The 26,375-nt window shown below is 50.4% G+C and overlaps 1 protein-coding gene across 2 annotated transcripts; it reads right to left on the bottom strand.

Annotated features, from left to right (window-relative positions):
- Positions 1-495: 495 nt before the first annotated feature.
- On the bottom strand, positions 496-25,148 carry UNC45B (unc-45 myosin chaperone B). 2 transcript variants are annotated; one of them, XM_036341960.1, is made up of 20 exons: positions 25,050-25,148; positions 24,258-24,425; positions 23,684-23,720; positions 22,241-22,416; positions 20,887-20,976; positions 19,807-19,974; positions 18,699-18,867; positions 15,590-15,760; positions 14,489-14,660; positions 13,627-13,927; positions 12,070-12,164; positions 11,758-11,899; positions 11,460-11,600; positions 8,818-8,945; positions 7,883-7,949; positions 7,270-7,383; positions 6,826-6,941; positions 5,590-5,707; positions 3,334-3,489; positions 496-1,224 (listed from the first exon to the last, which is right to left on the bottom strand). In XM_036341960.1, exons 2-20 carry the CDS (start codon positions 24,423-24,425, stop codon positions 964-966), a joined length of 2,790 nt encoding a protein of 929 aa, XP_036197853.1. In that variant the 5' UTR covers positions 25,050-25,148; the 3' UTR covers positions 496-963. The 2 variants fall into 2 exon arrangements, with proteins under 2 accessions (XP_036197853.1, XP_036197852.1); XM_036341959.1 differs by lacking the exon at positions 25,050-25,148 and adding an exon at positions 24,755-24,885.
- Positions 25,149-26,375: the final 1,227 nt, after the last annotated feature.

Raw genomic sequence — 26,375 nt, 5'->3', positions numbered from 1 at the left:
GGGGGGCGGGGCGACGCTAGGCCAAGGCGGGTGTGAGCGGGGAGCCCTGCCAGTCGCCCCACAGATCATGCACTGGGCCTCGAGTAACTATATAAGCCTGGAGCTACTGTGGACTATCTTCCCTAGCACATGGGGAGAGGCTACCAGAAAATAAGGTCAACCCAGAGGAAATCAAAGCCAAGATATAGGGAGGGAGGATGAAAGAGATAAGACACCCGCCTAGAAAATAATGTTGGTGACAATATTTGAACCCTGGATCTAACAACACCAGACCTTTCCCTGGATAGACAAGCTGTATGAGCCAGTGAAATTGTTTTTCTTAAAGTACTTTGAGTTGATCTCATTTAAATTCATCATGTTCATCTTGCTTGGAAGATTTACCCAAACAAATTGCAAAAATTGTGTCACACTGTTGAATATGAACCATATTTCCATCATAGTTGAGCGGTGGGATGGGAGATGGGGCTGGGACAGGGCACTGCAGCTAAAACATACAATTCTAGGCAGCTTTATTTAAACAGTATGGGAGAGAGAGGAAGAAAAGCAGCACAGATCAACATCCAGATACAATAGCACTAACCTTTATAGTCACACACCTATAAGGCCCTACCTTACCACACAACTCCTTTTTCAAAACATAAAGAACTTCAGCCCATTATTCTGGCCTTTGGAATGGGTACAGAAAGAATTATCCAACCTGTCTTCCAAATTACAGATAAAAATTATTCTAGGAATTTCTATAACATGACAGATACAGGGAGACAAGGAGCAAGAGAGCCAATGAAACAGACACACTTTGGGCTAAGGAGAAGATTTACAACTCAGGGAACAACCAAGTATTTTTTTACATGGAGACTTCATTGTCACCACCACGATCCCTAGGTGAACTGACATTCCAAGAGTTCCCTGCTCAGGACTCTGCACAATATAGGATCAGCCCCAGCATCCCTGGTGGGCTCCTGGCTAAGACACTGGCTTAATGAAGCCATAATCCATGCACTTAATGAGACATTCCCGGGCTGTCTGAATCACCGCTGCCCTCTTCTCGTCCGGTTCCTGTTTGCCCACCACAGTCAGGATCTCCAGCAGCTCACTCTCCACCAGCTTCTTGGCCAGCTCAGCATCAGCCTGCAGCAGGTTGTAGGCAATGACCAGGCCCCGGTGTTGGACAGAGAGCTGGTCATGCAGGCAAAGCCGTTGTAAGATCTCCAACCACTGAGCTGTCTGGAGCGGGGAAGATGGATAAGGAAGGATTGGAGGAATCAGTGGGTGGACAGAGAGAGGAGATTTTGGACAAGATAAATAGAAGGCACTGGCCAGGCCCAGAATCTGGGCTCTGAAAGGGCAAGTGAGCGGGGACTCTGGTTATGTGTGTATGGGACTCAGAATATGCGTACTTGGGCCCCTTGGGACCAACTGCGTGGTACCCATCTTACCAGAACCCGAGCAGGAATTGGAGAACTAGAAGGAACTTGAAATAATCCAATTCCTTTCATTTTATAAGTGAAGGGACTGAGGTCCAGGGAGGGAAAGTAACTTAGCCATCTATGGTCACACATCGGGAAATAGTAGAAAATAAATATCCACACAACCATTTCTTTTTAAAGCGTCTTAAGAAGCAAAGGGACAGGCTCACTGCATGCCTGAGCAGAATGAGGGTGGAGGGTGTCAAAGAGGAGGATTCTAACGCTGGGCACATGGTCAAGGCCTTTTTCTGCTAACCGAGGTGCCCCTTGAGACAGGAGCTCCAGGTATGCACTCCACCAGCCTTGACTTCAACTGGATCAGCACTGGAGTTGGAGTGTATCCTCTCCTCCATCCCTCCTCTCTCTCTCTCTCTCTCTCTCTCTCTCTCTCTCTCTCTCTCTCTTCCATTCTCAGGTGTGAAGCATCCCAACCATTGTGCACAGGGAAGACAGGACTCTAGATCCCTCTGATCACCCCAGGAGACAGAGATGGAGTTGACAATAAAACCAGGAGGCTTGGCTCTTAATCATTCAACAGACATACGTGGGAAGCAGAGTAGAATAGTTACCAGCATGGGTCTTGGAGTAAAAGAGGCCAGTGTTCAGGTCCCAGCTCAGCCACTTACCATGGTATGACCTTGGCTAAGTTATTTAACCTCCGCAAGCCTCAGGAGATGGTCTGTGGAAAGAGCTTAGCATGGGAGCTGGAGCATAGTGAGAGCCCAACAAATGAAAGTGGACAGGAATGATGATTTTAGACACTAACCCAAAGATTTCCTCTTTGCTACCTTGTACCTGTCACCTCACCCTCCATTAGTAAGCAGGAATACTTTTCTTCATACACTGCTCTGAGTTGGGGAGAGGACAGGGGGGAAGAAAATCAAATTCTTGACTTCCAAGCTTCTAGGTAGACTTTTGCAAACTCTACACTGAGTCTCCTACCACAAAGGAAAGGAAAGTTCAGCTAGCTGTGGTAGGGTTCAGGGAAAGATTCAATGCTGGTGGACTGACTGATAATGGGCCCAGTGTCCATCAGTCCCTGGAATGAGCCACTGGGGTTGAAAGAAAGGGTGATGATCCTATTGGGATAGGATCCCAGCAGAAAAATCTGTTGCCTGGCTTCCCAGGGCATATCCCAGCAGGTGTGAGACTTAGAGAGGCCCAGCATCCAACATGGCCCCAGGGTTGTACAAAAGATGAATCTGGCCAGCTTCAAGGAGTCATCAGGATGCCATTGTGGGGACAGGAAAGCAGCCGATATCTCTGAGCCCCTCAGGAAGAAGGGAGAGGTGGCCAGGAGTGGGTCAGCAATCCTACAGGATTCCAATTCCTTCCCAGCTAACTAGCTGTGTGGCCTTGGGCTACTTTTCTGCACTCAGTTTCCTCATCGGTGAAACAGGAATAATCATCATCATACCCACTGCACAGGGTTGGGGGAGGATGGAGTGACTTAATAGATATAGACACTTAGAGCAATGTCTGGGGCCCAGTAAGTGGGAGAGTCACAGATTGCCCTGCAGAGGAGTGTCAGCAGGAGTTGCGTGGCCAGTTACTTCAGCAGAGGCTGCTTAGGGCCAAAGTTTCACGTGGACCCCAAGCTGGAAGCACCCCACCCTGATAGCGAATCAGAATATCTGGGGAAAGTACTTTAGCCAGCCCACCAGGTGACTCTTGCCCACCTTACAGTGTGGAGAAGCTTGCCTTAAGGGAAGTGCTGAAGCCCCCTAGGTGGTAGGAACAGGGGGCCTGGGAGTGGTTACCACGGAGACAGGCTTTCCCCCAGAGGATCGCCCAGGGCAATATGGTCAGGATGAGGAGAGATTCCCTAGAACCCACCCCCTTGCTGGCTTCCAGGGCCCACTCTCACCACTTGGGTCATCTTGAGGCACAGTTTCTTGTGCGCTGCTGTCAGCATGGCCAGGGCCCCTGCGGCTGCATTCTGCAACTTGTCATCATCCTCCCCGCAGAGCAGTACCACCAGCTTCAGCCGGTCATTCCCATCCGCCAGGAACCTCTCCTGTACCTATGGGAGGAAGGTCCATGGCTCAGAAAAAATGCCCTCACCTGCCCAGCCTGGGAGGGAAAGATGCACCTGAAGCCACACTCCCTGGCCCAGGATCTCTGGGAGCTTTCCTTTGAGCAGCTCACCATGCCACCTCCCCCTGGAAGTCTTCCCTGATTAGCTGGATGAAGGGGCTATAATCTCCTCCAGCTAAAAGGTTAAAGAAAATGAAGGATTCCCCAGATAGCGTGCTCCACAACCTGTTTGCATTCAGCTATTCACCCGGGAAAAGAGGCAGACAGACTCCTCGAGGGTAGATGTTGCCCGAAGAGCTGCGTCTTACTTCCCTTTGGGGGAAGCCTGGAATGTTTCTCTCACAACAGATGGGCCTTCAGAGTCTGCCCTAAAATGACTTTGCACCCCCTAAAGGCACAGGGGCTTGGCAAGAGCAGGGGATGGTTGGGCAGTTTACTTGGATTTAACGAACAGCTGTACTGTCTCCACCAAGTGAGAGCTGAGGCTTTACAAGGATTCAAAAGCAGGAGAGGAGCCTCCTGGGGCCCAGGTCCCTGACAGAGCCCAGTGAACCCCCCACTCACCTTACTCCTCAGCTCTACAGTAATATCTGGTTGGTCAAGTTTAAGGGCATTTTGTTGGGTCAGGTTTCCTAGAAGCGGAGCTCCAAAAGGAGTCAAAGGTCACCGCTGCCCAGGTTATGACTCTCCCTGAGGCGGGATCAGTGGTCCTCAGAAGTGAGAGTATGGAGAGATGGTCAGTGCGGTCCCCTCTCCTGGGACACAGTTGTGAATGGGAAGCCACTGCCCCGAAAGGAGAATGTTCCACCACCCCGTGCACCTAGATGCAGTCATAACCAGTTCTCAGCAGTGGGACGTGAGTGGAAGTGATGTGTGTCACTTCCAGGCCTCCATGGCAAAGCACTACGGTGCCTCTCCCATGGTCTCTCTCCCCATTCACCATCGGAATAGAGACCACTCCCAAGGTGGCAGAGGGGTAGACAGTGCCTGATGATCAGAGAAGCCTGGATCCCTGAGTCACTGCTTGGAAGCGAGCCACCTGATCCAGATGTGAGTGAGAAATTTTATGAGAGATGAACTATCCTGTTAGGACCGCTGTATACTTTTATTTTGGTTGTTGCCGCAGCTGGTGCTCCCACAGGGAAGGTTGCTGCCCCTCCCACTGTTTCTCCCCTCCCCTTTCCTTGGACACACTCTCTTCTCCCTCATGGCTGCCAGGCCCCCAGCCCAGCCTTAGGCCAGCTCCCTGGCAGGCCCTGGTAGCTTTATATCTTTTGACTTTAACAGGCTTTTATGGGTCAAGTTTTCTCTCTACAACAGTGAGAAAATCCAAGACTTAAGTTGAGGAGAAACAGAGTGTGTCTCACACTAGGTCCTCCATGAGTGCCCAGGAGGGCCACTTGGCCTGGCCCCCACGTTCACAGGGAACCTCAGATTTACACCCTGTTGTTACCTCTGATGAGGTTATACCTACAGGTACAGCAAAATACTCTAGCAGGACGCCTTAGCTAGTTTGGCTCAGTGACTAGAGCGTCAGCCTGGGGACTGAAGGGTCCTGGATTTGATTCCAGTCAAGGGCACATGCCCGGGTTGCAGGCTTGATCCCCAGTAGGAGGTGTGCAGGAGGCAGCCGCTCAGTGATTCTCTCTCATCATTGATGTTTCTGTGTCTCTCTCCCTTCCTCTCTGAAATCAATAAAAAAATATATTTTAAAAAATAAAAAATACTCTAGCAAGATGGAAAGGAGAAGACATGTATTCATCATATTGTTACAATTTGTCCCATTACAATTTGTCCCATTTGGACCATGAGGTCATTGACGTGTCCTGAATTCATTTTATTATAATAAATCCTGTGATTATTCTGTGAAGAGCACAGGTACAGTGAAATGTAGTTTCTATGGAAATGGCAATATTTCATTCATGTTAACATTTAAAATATTCTAAAATTGTAACTATTTTCACATTTCTTCCATATAGACTCAATGCTACCTTAGAACCATTGAACAACCACAGTCATGCCTGGCCCTGCCTATGGCCGACCCTCTATGCCTCGATCACTCCCGCCCCCATGCCGAGCCCCTCACCTCCTTGTTCAACACCATGTTGCACATGCACTCGGTGGCCGCCTGCCGCAGCTGGTCGTGATTCTCAAACATGTAGTTCTCGATGTCTGGCAAGGCCCTCTCCTTAAAGATCTTCTGCCTAGGGCGGGAGGAGTGGAACAAGAGAGGCCACTGAGTCCTCCGCATGAACGTGTTGGATTCTGGGCCACCTAGGTGCCCTTTCCCCATCCTAGTGGTATCCCTCCCACACCCTCGGCCGGCAGGGCTCCTGTGGCATTGATCCTGCCCCCAGCTCCAGGAGGGGCACCAGGGGGCATCCTGGCCACAGTGATGGGTTCCAGGGTGAAAACGTCACTGCAACAAGTGCCCTGACTGGGAACAAAACCCGCAACCTTTTGGTGTACAGGATGACACTCCAACCAACTGAGCCACCGGCCAGCGCTGGAGGTTCTTTTGTATTATTGCTGAAGAAGAGAAATTCTCTTTGTCTCTTTCCTGATGGATATGAAGATGAAGCCTTGTGACTGAGGGAGAGGGGAAAAGCCCCTCTGACAACTAAAACACAGACAGGAGCCCAGCCGGCGTGGCTCAGTGGTTGAGCATTGACCTATGAACCAGGAGGTCACGGTTCGATTCCCAGTCAGAGCACATGCCTGGTTGCAGACTCGATTCCCAGTGTGGGGTTTGCAGGAGGCAGCCGATCAATAATTCTCTCTCATCATTGATGTTTCTATTTCTCTCTCCCTCTCCCTTCGTCCCTGAAATCAATAAAAATATATTAAAAAAAAACAAATAAACATACAGACAGGAGAAGTACAGAGAACCAGGCCCCAGGACAGCTTTGTAACCCCTGCATCAAGTGCACCTGAATCCAGAGTCCCCAGACTGTATTTACATGAGCCAGTAAATTCCCTTTATGCTCAAACCAGTTGGGGCTGAGTTTCCTGCCACTTGGTACCAAAAGAATCTCAACCCAATACACTGCACCATCCCCTGCCTCTGAGAAGGAATATACTTCCCCCTCCTATCTTCCTGGGCATCTTTTTACAACGTAAGAAAGAAGTCTTTTCTGTCTCCTCTGGCTTGTACGTTCTCCATGTGGTTTTTCCAAGCTAATTCAAGTCCCTCCCATCGTATTTCTTCCGGCTGCCTTTGAGCCAGCCCTTGGAGGAGAGTTTTCGCACGTGGTGTATGTGCAACTCAACCAAACACTCCAGGACACCTGTCTTCACTCCTGCTCCTCCACACCCCGCTCACCGCAGTTTGTCGCTCCGCCCAGACAGGTTGGTGAGGCCCAGGAGGGCCTCGTAGTTCTGCAGCCCGTCCCTCTGTGTGTCCAGGAGTCTCACAAGGGGCCGCACCACCTCGTATACCTGTGGGGAGGAGTGAAGAGGGGGACAGGTGGAGGCTATGATCCCCCAGTCCTTGGCATTTACAGGTGTCCAGCTGTAGAATTTCCAAAGCCCTTGTCCACCCATTGGTCTGGTTTGACCTTTACTTTGCAGATGAGAGGAGTTCCCCAGGGGGCAGCCCTGTGAGTCAGGCAGAGCTGGGTCTGGACACCAGGCGCCTCCAGTTCATTGCCCTCTCTGTGACAACACCATGGCCCTCCCAAGCCAGGAGCAGGGTGACAAGAAGAAAGGCCCCTAGGAGCAGAGGAGACCCCTCCCACTGTCCCATCCCATCCACCCAGACACCGACCCGCTCCCCGGGGAAGGCGATGTCCGGGTTGGAGACAGCAGCGATCTTTGCCAGGGCATGGGCTGCCTTCACCTTGCCCACGTCCGTGCCCTCCAAAGCCAGGGGAATCAGGGCCTGCAAGAAAGGGCATGGTCACTCCTGGGTGACAGACATCCTGTGACATTCTGCAAAGTGTGTGATTTGCCCCCATTTTACAGATGAGGAAACTGTGGCTCAGGGAGATTAAGTAATCTGCCCAAGGTTATGCAGCTGGCACGGGGACAAACAAGGACTCCATGATGAGTCCTCTGTAGCTCAGTGCACGGTCTTGGTATCTGCACCATGCTGCCTTCCAGTCGCCAGGGAGACAGATGGGATTCCACAGCAAGTCCCAGGACACATCGCAGAATCAGGCAGAAATTGGATTGGGGCCATGAGAACAGACAGCACAGTTACCTGAATGACCATATTCCAGGAGGTCGGGTGGGGACAGAGGGTACATTATTCTTGAGTCAGGCATAGAGGATGCATGTACACACACACACACACACACACACACACACACACACACTCACGTGCTCCTTCCCAGTAGAGTACCTTTTAGGATGCCAAGAACCTTATCCCACCCAATTACCTTGCCACCACCTTGAGCCACAATGGTGCCTCGGTCCTTCGGGTTGTCACACAGTGCCAGGAACACCCTGTAGAGTAAGGATAACGGGCATTTAATGTGCCAGCACACCCCTCCTAGGCATCAGCAGGCCAGCCGGTCAGAGCCAGTGCAGCCCTGGAAAGTGCTGCTGGTGTGCGTGTGCACCCTGGGAAGTTACTGCCAAGAACATAAGTGGCTGGGGAGGAAGTGAGGCTGCAAAGAGCCACCTCATCCTCATTTAGGGAGATAACCAATGGCTCCTTGCTGCCTATGAACCAGGAGAAACACCCCACGACCTCTGTGACCTGGCCCTTATCTCGCTCTCTGGTCTTCCTAGCACTACTCGCTCCTATGCACTCCATGCTCCAGACATATTGCAGGAAAACCCCAAATGCACTCATTCTTCCTCTGTCCTTGGTGTCTTTGTCTATGCTGTTCCACCCACCTGGAACCCTTCCCTCCCCTGCAGTGGAGTGGCTCCTTTGTTCCTTCAGGGTTCCCTTGAGTTGTCACATCCTCCAGAAAGCCTTCCTGGCTGCCCACCTTCCAGGCTGGCTGGTGAGGTGCCACTGCTCTGCTCCAACCAACACTCTGTCTTTCCCCCATCGTGGCACCCGTTGCCTTGTATTGTACTGTGAGCCTGGCTGCCTGCCCCCCAGGTTGCACAGACACTGTGCCTTTCATCTCTGAAATAGCAGGTCCCACGCAAGACCTGGGAACCAGGCAACCAGACAGTGACCTCTTTCCTCCTGATGCCAACTTCCACTTGTGAGGACCTCCCCCGTCATGTCACTTTCAATGCCGATCCCCTTTAGGCTCCTCCCCCGGTCCCCCCAACGGCTCATTCCCTTATTTACTCGTGGCCGTTTCCATCTCCCTGCCCAGCCAGGCCCAGCCCTGGCCCCCTGCAGCCACACCTGGCCAGCAGCTCTTTGGTCTGGTCGGTGAGGATGGCACTGTCTGCTTTCACCATGCAGGCCAGCGCCGAGATGACGCCAGCCTTCAGGAGCCGCTTCACCCGCATGTCTACGAAGTCCTTTTTGTCCTGTGGAGACAAAGGGTGGCAATGGGCCAGGGGCCTGGCACCAGGCCAATCTGTGTTGGCACTAAGATGGCACATTTCCGACTTCTTGGGGTACTTGAATAATGGTCCCTCCAAGCATCCATGTCTTCATCCCCAGAACCTGTGAATATGTTACCTTACATGGCACAAGGGACTTTGCAGATGTGATTAAGTTACGGATCTTGAGCTGGGGAGATAGTCCTAGGTTATCTGGGCAGGCCCAATATCATCATCAGGGACTTTAAAAAGGGAGGCAGAGGGGCAAAAGTAGCAGTGACCGCAGAAGCAAAAGGCTGAAGTAATTCAAGGTCACGAGCCAACGAAGGTGGCTTTCAGAAGTTGAAAATGACAAGAAAACAGATTGTGTTCTAGAGCCTCCAGAAGGAACCCACCCTACTGATTCCTTGACTTTGATCCAGTGAAATCGATTGTAGATTTCAGACCTCCAGAACGGGAGATAATAAATGTGTGTTATTTGGGGCAGTTGTGTTTGTGGCAATTTGTTATAACAGTAACGGAAACGAATGCACGCCTCCAGATTCCCTTTGTCCAAACAGCCAAGGGGGTTACGGCATGTTCTGCCAATGTGAACGTCAGAACAACTCCTCTTCCTCTGCCCTCCCCCTCCCAACACAGAGCCTGAGTAGCTGAGAGGCCAGGAAATCAACCCCAAAGACTCTTCATTCCCAGAGGAGTGAAATGAAAGAACCATGATCCAAAACACCGCATGACCCATATGTTAGTTTTCTTGCAAATGGTTGACTTGTCATCAGGGTATGTGGCAGGTGGGAGGGTAGGGGGGATATAGGCAGTGAGCAGAGCAAGGACGATGGGTCAACTACGGAAGGCCACCAGGGTGGAAAGCCCCAGGTGCCCAGCAGTGGACAATCAACTGTCAGGTGGGACCTTGCCCCCAGGGTGACTTTCCTCCCCTGGCATATCGCAGCTCATGAGACTTGGGCCCCTGACCTTTCCTCCCTAGAGATAACATCTAGGCCCAGATAAGCAGCAAAACCAGCCACAGCTGACATCAGGACCAGCTGCATTGAATAATGACCCCCTGCCCTGCTGCCGGCCAATCATCCTGAATGGACACACCTGGAAGACTACTGCATGTTCTACTGAGATCTTCCCCTGGGGCCTCCCCTGAAATCTCCACCCTTAAAACCCTTAGGACGGAGGACCCAGCGCCTCTCCCCGCCTAGGAGCACGCTCTTGCCTTTTCCTTTCCCTTCCCTCTCGTGCGCCCCCCTCTTCCAGGCACGTTACCATTAGCTTCCTCACTCCCTTTACCTCCATAACTTGTTTCCTAAACCCATTTCTTCCAGGAATTACTTTTTCTACCTCTGTCATTTACCCAATAAATGTTCTCTTACAGCTTGGGTCTTGCTCTGAATTCTTTCCTAGCCAGAACCCAAATATTGAGGTTGCTGAACCCAGGTTTGGTCGACCCCACCCCTCCCCGTCCCCCCCCCACCACCAGTTTGACACGGTGCCTTTCTGCCGCCTACAATGGGGGATGTAGGCAGGACTGAGAGGGGATATGTCAGACAAAACTGACATAACAATGGATTGGGTTTCGCTGGAAACCCAAAGTCAGCCCCAGGGTTGAGTAGCCTTTACAGATAATCCTCAGAGTAGCTGGGAGAGACTGACAGTCAATCGCTAGAAGCCACCTTTGAGCTTCACAGCAGCAGTGTATGCTCTGCACTCTTGGCTGCGTGAAATACTATGCAGCTTTGGGAAATGATTCAGAGAGTGGCACAGCCGTGAGAAAGCACAAAGTATTTTCCCAAATTGAGTACAAAGTTATAACTACAGTCTGATTATAACCGTGAAAAGGAAAGAAAAAAGGTGCATAGAAAAAAGCAAAGCCTCTGGTAGGTAAAGTAACATTCTCAATTGGGGGGCGGGGGGAGGGGATGATGTCATTGTGAGTGCTTAATTTCTTTTGTCTGCTCTCCACTTTTTTGTGTTGCAACACGGTTATATTTGATCATTAAAAAAAATCTACATTTTTTTCTGGTGGGAAGTAGGATACATATATACTCATATGCAAACCACAAGCGAAGTATACCATTGTGTGCAGGGAATCATGGGGGTGGGGGGGAGGACCCCAAGGGAATTTGTGACATCTTGGCTACTGCTGATCCATGTCTCTCCTTCTCTCATTTTTCCTACTTAGCACCCATATCCCTAAATCCAGATATCCCAGAAAATAAAATGTCTGTGTGTTGGGAACATAAAATGCAACTGTCTGATGTCCATCAAATCAACAACATAAATTGCAAAACGTTCATCGTGGCTGTTCCATTAAAACTAAGAAAAACACGAGCGCCACCTAGTGGGTGAAATGTACTATGATCATCTTCTGTTTACTTTATGCCAAATTCTCCCAAACACACCCACGCAACACCCTGACATCACTAGCTCTCCTTTCCACCTCTCAGGAGGACTGGTGGCACAGACCCCCTAATGGGCGGTCCCCGTCCCCACCTTGGGGTGCTCCTCGGGCACGTGCTGCTTGGAGAACTTGGCGAGCTGTACGAGCTCTGGGATGACCTCCTTGACATCGTAGCTGTTGGTGCAGTTCACCAGGATGGTGGCCACCGAGTACAGGATGGTCTTGTCAGAGGTCTGGAGACACCGAGGAGGGGGGTAGGAGGGAGAAGGCAGAAAGAAAACTTCAGAACAAACTTCTGCTTCCAAGAAGGCTCCCTCGCATGGGCCACAAGTTGGTTCGGGCCTGAATCTAATAGATTTCTCCTGCGGCCAGAGGCAGGGCCCTACTTGCCTTGGCCATCTCAAACATGGCCTGCAGGGCAGGGATGTCCTGGACAAAGTCGTCCTTCACATCAGCATCCAGCGTCAGGTAGGCCATTCCCTCCACCGCCCATCGCCGGGTCCGGGTGTCTATGGACACATTGCACAGCCACCTGGAGTCAGGGAGGGAGAGACGCTGGGGAAGGGCGCCAGGGCTGAGGTCAGGGCGGTGAAGCCATTTCAGGGCAGTGGGCAGCAGGTGGGGGCCTTTCCCAATCTGGTGGATACTAGGGCACCCCCCGGGGAGGAGAGGGCAGGCCTAGGGAAAATAGGACCCCCTTACTTGCGACACTGTTTGGCCAGCTTCTCCGTGGACCCTTCAGCAAACTGCCTGAGACCGTAGTCTGTGCCTCCTGCAGAGCCGAGCTTACAAAGTCCCTGTGGAGGAGGGGAGACAGTGGACATCTGGAGGGTCAGAGGCACCAACGCTTGGGGACAATGCCCTGCTCAAACAGGTCCCTGTGGCTGGAACACTTTGCCCCTTTTTCTTTGCCTGGATAAACCTCTATTCATACTACAAGACTCAGCTCAGGTGTCACCTCTTCTGAGATGCCTTCCCTGTGGCATCCAGGTGAAGGAAGGAAAAAGCTGGAGGTTATATATACAATTGATTGATTGATTTTAAGGAGAGGGAGAGAAACATCAATGATAAGAGAAAATCATTGATTGGCTGCCTCCTGCACACCCCCTGCTGGGGATCAAGCCCACAACCTGGGCATGTGCCCTGACCAGGAATCGAACCGTGATCTCCTGGTTCATGGGTTGATGCTCAACCACTGAGCTACACCAGCCAGGCAAGCTGGAGGTTTTTACCCTAACCCAGGGGTGGGCAAACTTTTTGACTCAAGGGCCACAATGGGTTCTTAAACTGGACCGGAGGGCCGGAACAAAAGCATGGATGGAGTGTTTGTGTGAACTAATATAAATTCAAAGTAAACATCATTACATAAAAGGGTACGGTCTTTTTTTTTTTTTTTTAGTTTTATTCATTTCAAAGCCCGCGGGCCGTAGTTTGCCCACGGCTGCCCTAACCCCTTTCCTCCACCATTTGACCCCACAGATGTTTTGAATGCCATTTTGAAAAATCAGCTCAAGATAATACTAATCCTGTCTGAAACTGCAGTGGTGAGACTTGTCAGAGCACAGAAACTGGCAGAGAAATCCTATCGTATGGGTTACAAATTCAAATGTACAGAATTTTGCTCAGGAAATTTGAACTTTTTTTAGAAAGAAAAAAAAAGTCTTCCATAAGTGAAAACTCACAGTGCCAGAAGCGAAAATTTGTTTTTTTCTAAATTGATACAAACAAAAGAAGATAAATGATTCAAATCTTCACTATAATTGTTCACGAGGAAAAGGTCAATGAAAACAATTTCTGTAAAATGAAGATGGACAAAATAAAGCAGGTTTGTGCCGTATAGAAACTGATTGATCAAATAAACTGACTTTTTGGAGTTTGCTCTAAAAATATTTGCTGGATAAGACCCATCAGTGTTCGTGCCATTCGGAAGCATGGAGGAGGTGGAAAAGATGAAGGGATTAAGAAAAACGAAAAAACGAAAAAAAATCCACAACTCATAGACAAACAGCAGTGTAGTGATTACCAGAGGGGAAGAAGGGTGTGGGGAGGTAGGACAAGGTAAAAAGGAAAAAGAAAGCAAGGAGGTGTCAGAGGTTAAATGTAGGCCCGCTGTTCTCAATCTATGTTCTCACAGCCTCCTACACATCACACTGCCCCGTGATGCCCTTGGATGGTGACCTCCTCAAGGACAGGGGCTAAGCCTCATTCATCCTGAGGTCCCTGGTGCCTGGCATGGTGTCGGGTACCGAGCCCACTTACCACCAGTGTGCGGATCTTGATCTTCTCATTTTTGGTGGTCTTGTAGATCTGTTTGAGCAGTGACACGCCATTGGTGATGATGAACGTGGCGCGGCTGAGCTTGGTAGAGGCATGGATGAGGGCCTCCACGGCCACCAGCTGGTCTACCTCACGATCCGAGCCACACAGCGCTACCATCATCTCCATCACACCTTTCAGCCCCAGCAGCTGATTGCCCAGGTCAAAGGGGCCTTGCAGGACTCCCGACACTGTCTGGATGGCAATCACATTCTTGTCCATGTTCTGGGGGTCAAACTTGCCCCTAAAAGAGAAGGCGAGGGTGGCGGAAAGTGTGAGATTTGGGGGCAGACAGAGTTGGAGTTGCATCCTGGAGTCACCACGCATATGCTGTGTGACCTTGGGCAATTCACTGAACCTCTCTGAGTCTCAGCTTCTTGATCTGGAAACTAAGGATAGTTCTACTACTTCACAGACTTACGATGAGGATACGTGACCTAACGGATGTGTCAGGGGTTGTGTTCCCCAAGAAGCCTCCTCTGAGACAGGAATTGCCATGTAGGAAGATGTTCACCCAGGGAAGAATAGAGACCTCCAGTCAACAGCCAGCACCAATGTCCCAGCCATGTGAGTGCACCATCTTGGAAGCAGATCTTCCCGCCTCAGTCAAGCCTTCAGATGACTGCAGCCCAGGCCAAGAAAACCCAAAGCCAGAACCACCCAGCAAGCCATTCCCAAATTGCTTTCTTTTTATAATAAATGGTTGATTATTATTGTTTTAAGCTGCTAAGTTTAGGGGTAATTTGTTACACAGCTACTGATTACTAATACAGAGGCCGACCCATGAGGCCTCCTGGAAACTCACGTGATGTACTCCTCACAGATCTTGCGGAAGTGATCGCGTTCAGGGTCACAGCGCAGGTCATCATAGAGCTTGTTGATGAGGATAGAGGCCAGCATGCGGGTGTTGTCGGTCAGGGGCAGGCAGGACGGCAGATCTGGAACCTGCCCCACCACCTTCAGGATCTTCCTGAGGCCTGCAGGACAGATGGCGGCAGCAGGTGTAAGACCCCTACCGGGCTCTGTCCAGCCCAGTTTGCAAAACATGCAACCTCAGCATTGCAGCTTTTCATTGGCGTGCCAGGAATTTAAGTTCATATTATTTTTACCAAGTGCTATTCATTTTGATGCCTAGACTAATACCATGGCTCCCCACCCATTCTACACCATAAACCATGTGGTTGGGCCTAGATCCTCGTGCAGAGGGAAGAGGTCCGCTCTTGGTGCTCAGCCTTTGTAATATATGCGGAGAAGACCAGAACTGGGGCCAGAGTGCTGGGGGTGGGGCTTAAGCACTAGAGTAATTCATTAATGTGCACTTTGCTGAGATCTGTGAAAACCAAACAAGGGAACTGCAATATCAAAGTAGAATGAATTTCAAGCTGGTGAGGCTGACTTGAACCTTTAAGAACAATGAATAGTATAAACGCCTTAAATGTGCAAGAGAATTTATGGTAGCAGATTATACAGCCACAATAAAAGACGTCAGTTTAGGAGAGGATAACACCCAGAGCTAACAAATTCCATGACTATCTTCTAGAACATTCTTCCTGGGCTTAATATAACGTGCAGGCAATGCCATCTCTCCCTTCTAGAAGGCCTTGCCAACCATGAGACTCCAGGAGCGTGACCCTGTGGTTGGTGGAATCCTGTTTGTTCTTTAGCACTTACCCCTGTTTGTCAGGAAACTTCACCCAGATAAGATGTTTTTGGGTGTATTTAGACATTTTCTGGGTATGGCCAGGCCCGTAATTCAGAGACTTGACCTCTGCCTTCACCAGCCCAGTGGATCCTAACCTGGCTTTTCCATTGGGTTTGAAGACTTCTTCCACTTTCTGCCCAGGGAAAGGTACCCTGGTGCCCATGGGAATGCTGGAGTGAGTCCCAGACCCGCCCACCTCCTCACCATTGTCCACCACGTAGATGGTGCGTGAGTTGTCGTGAACGGAGAGGTCCTTCCGGGGGACGTTCTTATTGAGCAGGTTCAGGGCCTGGTCCCTGCCCTGGCCGGACACCTTCTTACTGACCAGCATGTCGAGCAGGTGACTGGTGATCTGCTTCAGGTCCTTCTTGGTGTCTGAGGAAGGAGAGAACAGGGATAAAGAGAGAGGACCAGGGAGCCTCAAGTATTTAGGACCAGGAATGGAAGAGGCTTCTAGAAGGACTCTGGAAATATCAAATCTACTGCTTCCTGGATATTGGAATTTCCCAGAAGCGTATAGTATTGTCCACCTCAACCCCCCAAAAAGGAGGGAAATCCCTAGACAACACTTGGGGTTCCTCCAACCACTCTGCGCGCTGACTTCTGCTACAGCCCATTCCATCCTTGAACAGCTACTTCTTCCTTCCAGGTCATGATTGGCAGGGACCCAGGGATGCTTTGTGTAGTTTTTAATGAACTGACTTAATAAAACGTTTTCCAGAAAGGAAATGTGTACCCCTTACAGACATCTCACTCCCCACAGATTCAGGCAGGCCGGGCGCCCGAATGCAAGCCCCTGTCTGGGGTGCCCGGTCCTCCCTGCCCACTGGGAATCTCAAAAGGCAAATAAATGCCTTTTCCTGCTTTGCCCCGTCTGACCTCTCTGAGACTTGGAGACTTTTGTTCTCCTTCTAGGTTGGAGCCCAAAGGCAGGCAGACAGGGAGGAAGGCTTTCCAAACGATGTCATGTAAATAAACGTTGAAGGAATGAGGCTATCTGGATAGAGAAGGAAGGAAGGAAGTGGCCATGATAGCCCGTTTGCAGATGGAGGTTTGTCACGAGGGTGAGATAACAGACTTACTCTGTAAGGCCGCGGAGAGCAAAATTGGGACCTGAGGTGGGTGGACGCCACAGGGACACAGATTTGAAATCAATATATAAAATATGTTAGCAGATAGCTAATAGCTCACTACCTCACAGGAAGTCGTGTCCCCCAGTAAACTGCACCTGTCATTATTCGTGCTCTTGGGGAGGCCCCTCCCACACTGGGCCTGGGCTGACCATGTGACTGACAGCACACCCAGAGGCTTAAAAAGCGCTTGCACACTGGGGCTTGTCCATTTAGAATCCAGTCCCCTGTTACATAAAACTCCCAGCTGGCCCGGCCGGCCTGGCTCAGTGGGTGAGCCTCGACCTATGAACCAGGAGGTCACCGTTTGATTCTGGTCAGGGTACAGGCCCGGATTGCAGGCTCAATCCCCAGTAGGGGGCGTGGTAGAGGCAGCCAATTGATGATTCTCTCATCATTGATGTTTCTATCTCTCTTTCCCTCTCCCTTCACCCTGAAATCAATAAAAATACATTTTTAAAAAATCCAAGCTGCCCACTAGCGAGGCCACAAGGAGTAAAACCAAGATGCCCTGGCCACCATCTCCAGGTAACCACCACCCATACGAGTGAGGCCCATTTGGACCCTCCAGTGATTCTAGTGCAAAAAGGACTTGCTGACCATTACAACAGTAAGTCCGAACCATATCAAGAATCCAGGACTCCAAAAGTTAGTAGTATTAACCTACAAAGAGCTCTTATGGATCAATAAGAATGCACTGATGTTCCAGTAGAAAAAATAAGCAATGGTATGAACCAACCACTCAAAGACAAAGGCATCCAAATGGCTAATAAAGATAAAGAAAACGATTAATCGCACTAGATCATTTTTGCCTGCTGAAAAGGAGAATCTATTTAAGAATGACAGTATTCAAATCTGGTGAGAATGATTTGAGACTGGAACTCAGCGTCACTTGGTCAGAGTACAAGTGGATGTACCCTCTCAGGAGGGAACTTGAAAGTAGATGGAGAAAGAGCATCCGTTATGTTCATGGTCTTTGACCTAGTACTCCCATTTCTCAGAACCTGTGCCAAGGAAATAACTACAAATGCAAATATATTTTATGTAAAGAATGGCAGCTGGCATGTTTCACAAGCATGCAACTAGAAACCATTGAAATCTCCAATAATATAAAGCTGCCTGACGAATCACGATACAGCCAGACAATTAAATATAATGAAATTATCCAAAATCACGCTCCCTTTGAGTGATTGGTCCCTGCTTCTGTGACCCTCCCAGGCAGGGCAGGGACTTCTAAGATGATGCCTCGGACCTGGGTGTGCAGGAAGGAGCAGGGGTCTATACGTGCATGTATGTAGGAATGAAACAAATGTAAAATTAATATGATAAAATGATCAAAGTCAAAAGGAACCCTTTTAAAAACTATTAAATGGTATACAATACTTACATAATGTTCAGTGAAGAAAAGACACAAAGCTATCCAGAGCCAAATTCCAATTTTGTTAAATAGATATTTATATGGATGGATAGAAAAAAAGGTTATCGGGAGGGGTAATTACAGGTGAGGTATTTTTTTTTTTTCATTTTTACATATTTCTAAATTTTTCCAAATTTCTCAATGAGCCTCTGTTACTTTTTAAATTGTGGTAAAGTATACATAAAATAAACATCATTTTAATCGTTTTTAAGCACAGAGTTCAGTGGCATTAAGTACATTCACATTTTTGTGCAACCATCACCACCATCCATCCCCAAAACTTTTTCATCTTGCAAAACTGAAACTCTGTACCCGTTAAATAACTGCTCATTTCCCCCATCCCTGGCCACCGCCATTCTACTTTCTGTTTCTAAGAGTATGACAATTTCAGAAGCTGCATCTCTATGCAATCATACCATATTTGTCTTTTTGAGACTGGCTTATGTCACTTAGCCTAAAGTCCACAGGTTCATCCATGTTGTGTCATGTGTTACAATTTCCTCCCTTTTTAAAGCTGAGTAAATATTCCATTGTGTTCGTGTATATATATATATATATATTTTGTTTATCCATTCATCTGTCGATGGACACTCGATTTGCTTCTACCTTTAAGTTATTGCCCATAAGGCTGCTATGCATCTGTTACTTTTATCATCGGAAAATAACACCAGACAACCTCCACCTACAGGAAATTCCCAGGCTGAGGGGGTAGCAGACTCTCCCTTGCCCCCAACCTCCGGAACCAAAACTGAAGACCGTCTCCTACCTAGAACCAGGGCCTCCTCCTTCCCTGGATGCTCCCGCTTGTCCTCCCCGGACAGAGAGTCGATGATGGCCTGGAGCAGGTTGCAGACGGCCAGGGACATCTCCTCATTCTCCACCGCCATGAGGCTGCAGATTCGGTCTATCCGGACTGCGTGGAGCAGCACCGTGGCCTAGACCCCCAGCAAACCACAGTCAGTCGTGCCGGTTCGGGGGTGAGAGCTAACCACCCCGTGCAGTGGGGAAATAAGCCGTGCCTCCTGGCCCACGGTCTGGGGATGCCCTGACACAAGCCATGCCCCTCGCCAGGGGTTCAGAGCCACTGGCCACATGGAGTCACTGAGCACGTGTCCTGGGGCCGTTCACGTTGAGAGAGAGGTGCTATGAGTGTAAAGTATACACTAGATTTTGAAGATGTAGCATGAAAAAGTGGGAGCTATCATAGCCTTTGCATTCAGCTCCTCCTCTCAGATGACCTTCAATAGCCTTATGTTCACGTAGACCAGTGGTCGGCAAACTCATTAGTCAACAGAGCCAAATAGCAACAGTACAACGATTGAAATTTCTTTTGAGAGCCACATTTTTTAAACTGAAACTATATAGGTAGGTACATTGTTATTAACTTAATTAGGGTACTCCTAAGCTGGCCCTTGCTAAAAACGTCCTCAATCTGATTGAGGTACGTTCGCTGAGGTCGACCCCTTCCAACTCTCCCATCCACACTCGTCTTGTATACTTGTTTCGTCGATCTCCTTTCTGAAAACCGCCCTCTGTGCACGGGCCACAAAGTTTCCATCACACTGTACGTGCGCGCCTGTATGTGGTATTTTGTGGAAGAGCCACACTCAAGGGGCCAAAGAGCCGCATGTGGCTCGCGAGCCGCGGTTTGCCGACCACTGACATAGACCCATTTCCAGCTCTGAGGAAAAACAGAGGAGCAATCTCTGTTGAATCCGGGACCATACAACCAAAGTTGGAGGGGACACTTCAGATTTTGTATCAGGGTCCATTTATGCCAGCCACACCCTGCCCACATGTCACGCTTCCAGGCCCTTGGCCGGGCAGCCATTCATGCCAAGCACCCACACCCGGGCCCACACCCAGGCCCTCACCCTAGCTCGGTGGCCACTGCACATGCCCGACAGGGTCCGCACTGCAGCCAGGACCAGCTCAGGCCTCTTTGTGTCCATGAGCTGCAGAAGCAGGGCCACTCCATTGTTCTGGAAGATCCTTTCAGCCCCTGCTTCTTCACGACCCAGTACAATGAGGTTGTTGGCAGCCTGAAAGAGGGAAGAGAAAGTGACCCTCAGGAGGAAGGTTTGGCTGTGGAGGCCTTAGCTCTGGGCCAAATGCAGGGTCTGGTTCAAAAACTGGGTCTTCAAAACGTCTTTATATTCTTTCTCCCTATTATAATCTTACTCCTGGAAAAATAGCCCAAGAATATCATTCAAAAGAAAGACACAGTAACTTGCATAAAGACCAACTTGATGAACTATATTGCAGTCATTAAGAACATAAATGAAAAGACTACCAAGCAACTTGTAAAAAAAACAATGCTTAGCAGAATCCGAATCATAGATTCAACTCTGGTTGCACTAATGTTAAAGTAAAACTGTGTAGCCCTAGCCAGTTTGGCTCAGTGGATGGAGTGTCAGCCCATGGACTGAAGGGTCCTGGGTTCAATTCCAGTCAAGGGCACATGCCTCCGTTACAGCCTCGATCCCCAGCCCTGGTCAGGATGCATATGGGAGGCAACCAATCGATGTGTCTCTCTCACATCCATGTTTCTCTCTCTGTGTGTCTCTCTCCCTTCAACTCTAAAAATCAATGGAAAAAATATCCTCAGGTGAGGATTAACAAAAATAAATAAATAAATCCTATAGAATAAAAGGCTAATATGCAAATTGTCCCCTTGGGAGTTCAACCAGCTGGGAGTTCAACCGCTCGCTATGATGAGCACTGACCACCAGGGGGCGGTGCGGAATGCAGGAAGGCCCCAGCCAGCAGCGGGCAGCCGGCAGCAGGCCCTGATTGGCCCTGATTACCGGCCAGGCCTAGGAACCCTACACATGCAAGAATTTCGTGCACAGGGCCTCTGGTAAATAAATAAATAACAAAACATTTCTGCTTATGGATAAGGACTTTAAAAAGGTAGAGAAGTGTTAAATTAATTAAATAAGGCCAGCGCTCACCTTCTCCAGCCTATCAGCTTCACTCTTTTCGTCCAGGAGGATCTCAAACATATTCTGTACCCTGGAGTCTGTGGAGAACTGCACGCGCAGCTGAGGAAGGGAACAGGCAGAGGTCCGTATTTCAGTCCGCTCCATGTGAAGTTCCTCTCAGTGAATATTAGGGTACCTACTCTGGGCCCCCCGCACTGTCATTCATTCATTTGTTCATTCATTCAACCAATGTTTACTGAACAACTACTACATGCCAGATGCTGTTGCAGGTGCTCAGATGCCAGGGATAAAATGGTGAACAGAAGCAAGTCTTTGCCCCACAAAGCTTACAATCCAGTTACATCCACTGTCCCATTTGGTCATCACACATCTTGGAAGGCAAGGGATCATCACCCCAATTTTGGAGTCTAGTAAATGGTTAGCTATTCGACATCTCAATATGGGCTAAAACAGAAATATGCCTCCAGGATCAGAAACCTGAAGCAGTTTCAAAGTAGCTCCTCAAGCAATTGAGACCATTATGTGTAGATGCCTCATCCCTCACAATCCTAACCCCAACCGCAGTGCTCTGAGGCTTTCATAAAATGACCAAACTGATCATCTTCCGCATCTCACCAGCTCCTTCTGTACCTCCCACTACATTGTTGTGCTGGTCCACACGCCCTTCTATTTCCATCCTGGCCTTCAGGGCAGGGAGGGTCTCTCACGCATGGCCCTTTCTTTGATCACTCCTTAGTTCGTATTTCCTCAGTTCTGCATCTACACTCTGGACAATGGACCCACCATGGGGCCCCACCATGGGGTTGCCCCAGGCACATAGGAGTTACTGAGTCCGGGAGCTGAGTGAGCCGTTACCCTCCTGCTCCTACAGAGGAGAAACTAACACCCCAAGAGGTCCCTCAGAAAATAGGTAGCTAAGGCAGGACTAGGGTGCAGGAGCTCTCATCTCTGGTCCAAGCTCTCCTCACTTCCCTCCATTTTCCTAGAAAAGATTTTCTATTCCTACTGGCTCCTGACTCTACTCTATCTACCACCAATTACCCGCCCCCCCATTCACAGGTATCTCATGCTGCCTTTATCCTCCTAGAAATAGGGGAAGCGTTGCAGTTATACTGTTGCAATTTTAAAAAAAACAACAACAAGTAAAAGACCCATGTTCTAGTTGTGCTGGCTCGAACCCTCAAACAAGCATCCCAGCACCTCTGCTCACTCACACATGGGGCAGCTGCTCAGCTGCTCGGTGGTACCCGCTCGTGCCACGTGTTCACAGGACTAGCCTTGCCCTGGCGTCCTGCTTCTCTAACATGCCCCTGCCAGGAATGGGGGGAGGTAGCCAAGACTTGTGGGCAGAGGTCTGGCTCACCTTCTCCTGAATGCTAGTATTGAGCCTCCTCAGTGTCTCCTGGAAGTTCTGGTTCCGTGGCTCAAGGGTGGCACAGCGCTGCACGTCCTTGAAGGCCTGGTCCAGCTTCCCCAGGTGCTCCAGCGCCTGGCATCGCCGGTAGAGGGCCTTGATGTCCGAGGAGTTGATGTCAATGGCTGGGGAGGGTGACAGGCAGGGCCTTAGGGGGCCGGGCTACAGACCGCCGCTGTTCTTCCTCCCCTGCCATTGCCCCCAATCTCTTCCTTTGAGATTACCTACCCAGACAGACGATTGGCCCAAAGCTCCCCTTTGCTCAGGAGAGAGTGGAAATCATAGTCTCAAGGCTGGAAGGAAGTTTGAGGGTCATCCTGCCCAACGCCTGATGCTCCAGAATCTGCTACGTGATGATCCCTGCCAAGCGTTCATCCAACTGGTGCTTGCATCCCTCAAGCACTGGGGAGCTTTCTCCTCCAGGCAGCCCGGCCCTTCCCTTTTCCTCCCTGAAATCCATCTCTCTGTAACTTGGCCCTTCTATCCTACATTCAGCCCTGGAACCCCCGAGGTGAAACCCAATCTCTCTTCCTCATGACAGCATTTGCTTTTTAGAGGTTTGAAGGCAGCGTTCCGTCCCACCTGGGAGTTGCCTTCTCTGAGCTAAATATTGCCACTCCCCTTGACTGCTCTTCACAGGATGTTTCCAGTCCCCTCTCCAGCTGGTTCCTGACCTTCTGAACTCACTCCAGGCTATCCGTTTCCCCTAAAAGAATGGTAACCTTGTCAAAACCCAACACAGGCCTGCAGCCAAGAGATCATGCCCTTAAGCCAATGTTGACTTCTGTTTATTTTTTTATGTTTATTTCTCCTAGTGGTCGTGGCACAGGCCAGGGCCTCCTCCCTCTTCCCCAGAGGAAGCCTGGCTCCCACAGTGAGGACTGGGCTGATAGGCCCAGTTCTGGGGATCCCCCATGGCAATATCCTAATTTTCAACAAACGGGGTGTATGCCACACCATGAAAAAGATTCCCAAAAGCATCTCTTAAGAAAAGAAACCACTGCACCGTATTTAACATGCAACCCCATTTGCAAAAATGTGACTTAGACATAGATGGCACATATGAAGCCCCGCCTACAAGGCCTATGATGACACTTACACAATTTGTAATTCCTTGGAGCAGGGGTCCTCAAACTTTTTAAACGGGGCCAGTTCACTGTCCCTCAGACCACTGGAGGGCCGGACTATAGTTTTAAAAAAAACTATGAACAAATTCCTATGCACACTGCACATATCTTATTTTGAAGTAAAAAAACAAAACGGGAACAAATACAATATTTGTATTTGCATGTGGCCCGCGGGCCGTAGTTTGAGGACCCCTGCCTTGGAGTGTCAAGAGCCTCTTAGACAAAACAGAGGGGTGTGGGGTCAGGGCCAAGGGGGGTGGCTCACCTCTGGAGGCATCTGAAGCCGCCTGAGCATAGCTCTCCTGAGAAAAAGAAGGAAGAGACTTGATTAATGTGGGCCCAATGCAGAGACAGCCTGAGAGGGTCTCCACGGGAAGGCGGCGGGGGGGGGTGGGGCGGGGCGGGGGGGGGGGCAGTTGCTGGGAGCTTCCGGCTGTCAGAGGCCTCGGGGAGGGCCCCTCGCTGCTTGTGGAAAAGTGGGTGAGCTTTGGCATCAGGCAAACTCGGGTTTGAATTCAGGCTCTACTACTAATTCCCTGGGAAATCTTCAGCAAGTTACTAAACCCTCAGAGCCTTGAGGTTCTTATCTACAGTGTGGGCAGCTGCCTCACGAGCTGTTGTTAAGATGCCACAAAAAAACATATGGAGAGCCCCTGGCTGGTTCGGATCTGGGGGAATTGCTGTCTCCCAGAAGAGTGGGTCGGGCGGTAGGTCTAGGAAAGCAGTGAGAGGTGTCCGTCTCCAACCTGAAGGGCCCAGGTGAGAGGGCTGGGATGATGGAGGATGGATGATGCCTGCATCCCAGCCCCCGCCCTCAGCCTCCCGTCCCGGCTCCGCACCGTTTTCAGGCCACAGGCCGCCCGGTTCCGATAGAGCGTGGCCAGCAGGGCCTTGTCCTTGGTCAGCTTCAGGGCCTGGCTATAGCTCTTTGTCGCGGCCTTATAGTCCTGGAGCTGGAAGTGCCTGTTCCCTTCCTCCTTCAGCTGCACAGCTTCTATCTCCGCCATCTGTCAGGATAAGACGACTCTGTGTGGCCAGCTACTCACCCCGGACCCAGGGCTGGACTTCTGGCTTGAGGTCTAGAGCTCCGGGGCCCCCTCCCACCAGGACGGAAGGTGAGGATTCTGCCTGGAAGAGACCTACGCCCAGCACCCTGAGGCCACTGCCCAGAAGAACATTACAGCGTCTGCTTGGAGCATGGACCGCGATGGGAGGGGTCTCCGCAGCCCTGTGCCTCCCTCCCAGCTGGGCAGGTGAAGTCACCACCACAAAGGCCTGAGCTCTCACTGCAGCCCCCCTCTCCCTCCCAGTCCCAGGAACAGTCGGACTGGCTCACTTTCTCCTAAGGACACTGCTCTTGGTCTGTTCTGCGACACTGCTCCTCTGAGCTCCGCTGTGAGCCCCCAGCCAGTCAGCCTCGGTCTGCCCCTCCCAGGAGACTTTATCGGCCCTGCCAGTGGCTCCAGACCATATTTGGACACAGGGGCAGGTGCCCCTGGAGCCTGTCATTGATACTCGGGGCCCTCCCCCTCCCCAGACTGGACAGTCAGTACCACGTGGAGGTGGGAGCTGACTAACGTTGGCCCCAGCACCTTGCTCAGGGGCTGTCCTGGGGACTCAGGCACTCATACCCGAAAGAGTGAGAGAAAAATCCAGAAGGTACAGGAACCGCCCGGCAGATCTGCTTCTCTAGGCACAGCTCTGATGCCCCTTCTCCACCTCCATCCCAAATCAACAACCTCTTCTCCCTCCCCCAACCACAGCTATTTTGGGAGCAGAGTGACAGCTGAGGGGCTGACAGACGTGGAAGCACAGGGCAGCTGCCCAGGTCCCAGAGGAACTGGAGGCTTCCAGAAATGCCCTCTGGAGGGAGGAGGGAAGAAAAGGCAGGAAAGTTCCTTCCCCTGTTCCGCTTGTCCACAACTTTCCTACCCTCTGGCATTCACTTGTTGAAAATGCCCTTGCTTTACAGAAAGACCAGCAGACTTGTTCACTCTCTTGAATGTAAGTGGGTTCTGAGGGAAGGGGAGGTGGGGGAGGTAGAAGAAGGTAAAGAGGAGATCATTGGTGATGGCAGGAGACTTGACTTGGGGTGGCAAACACACAATACAATATACACAGATGATGTAGTGTAGAATTGCATACCTGAAACCTGTATCATTGTATTAACCAATGTCATCCCAATCCTCCTATATAATAAAAGGCTAATATGCAAATTGACCGAACGGCGGAAGGACCAGTCGCTATGACACACACTGACCACCAGGGGGCAGATGCTCAATGCAGGAGCTGCTCCCTAGTGGTCAGTGCGCTCCCACAGGGGGAGCACTGCTCAGCCAGAAGCCGGGCTCATGGTTGGCCAGTGTGGTGGTGGTAGTGGGAGCCTCTCCTGCCTCCATGGCAGCGCTAAGGAGCGGGCCTAAGCTGGCAGTTGGACATCCCCCAAGGGCTCCTGGATTGTGAGAGGGCGCAGGCCAGGCTGAAGGACATCACCCCCAAGTGCACAAATTTTGTGCACCGGGCCTCTAGTAAATACAATAAAAAAGTAAGTGGGTTCTGTTTTTTATTGTTGACACTATTACAGATGTCCATAACACCTCCTCACCCTCCTTTAGCCTCTTTGGGTTCTGTTTTGATCTGCAAGTCTTCCCATGTTCCTCCTCTTTTGTAGTGAGTGAATATACTCAGCCTGCCTCTCCTGTCTGACTGGGAACTCCCTGAGGATGAGCTCTGTATATCCCCCATCAGACTGTGGGGCAAGAGCTGGGTCAGCCTGGGGATTCCCAGAGACCAAGGAGTGTACCCCCTATCCGACTGTATCTCCTCTTCCTCATCAGAAAGGAATCTTCCTGAGATGGGAACTATGTTTTCACCACTAAAGAAGGTCTCCCCTGGGGGATGGGGCAGGAATTGTTTCTCCCCATCCAACTGAGGGTTCCTGAGGCAAATTTATGAGG

The sequence above is a fragment of the Myotis myotis genome, unplaced genomic scaffold, assembly GCF_014108235.1.
Source record: "Myotis myotis isolate mMyoMyo1 unplaced genomic scaffold, mMyoMyo1.p scaffold_m19_p_17, whole genome shotgun sequence".
NCBI classification, from domain to species: domain Eukaryota; kingdom Metazoa; phylum Chordata; class Mammalia; order Chiroptera; family Vespertilionidae; genus Myotis; species Myotis myotis.
The sequence above is the reverse complement of the archived record's forward strand: the minus strand, read 5'-3'. Positions and strand labels throughout refer to the sequence as shown.

Bases quoted from the DNA above. Each gene is read 5' to 3' on its own strand.
- UNC45B (XM_036341960.1), bottom strand. From the start codon at position 24,425: ATGGCGGAGATAGAAGCTGTGCAGCTGAAGGAGGAAGGGAACAGGCAC. The intron at 15,761-18,698 runs GTAGGAGACGGT...CTCCTTCCTCAG, and splicing joins GGAGGAGGCCCTGGTTCTAG to ACACCAAGAAGGACCTGAAG. The intron at 13,928-14,488 runs GTGAGTTTCCAG...CTTCTCTTTTAG, and splicing joins ATCTGTGAGGAGTACATCAC to GGGCAAGTTTGACCCCCAGA.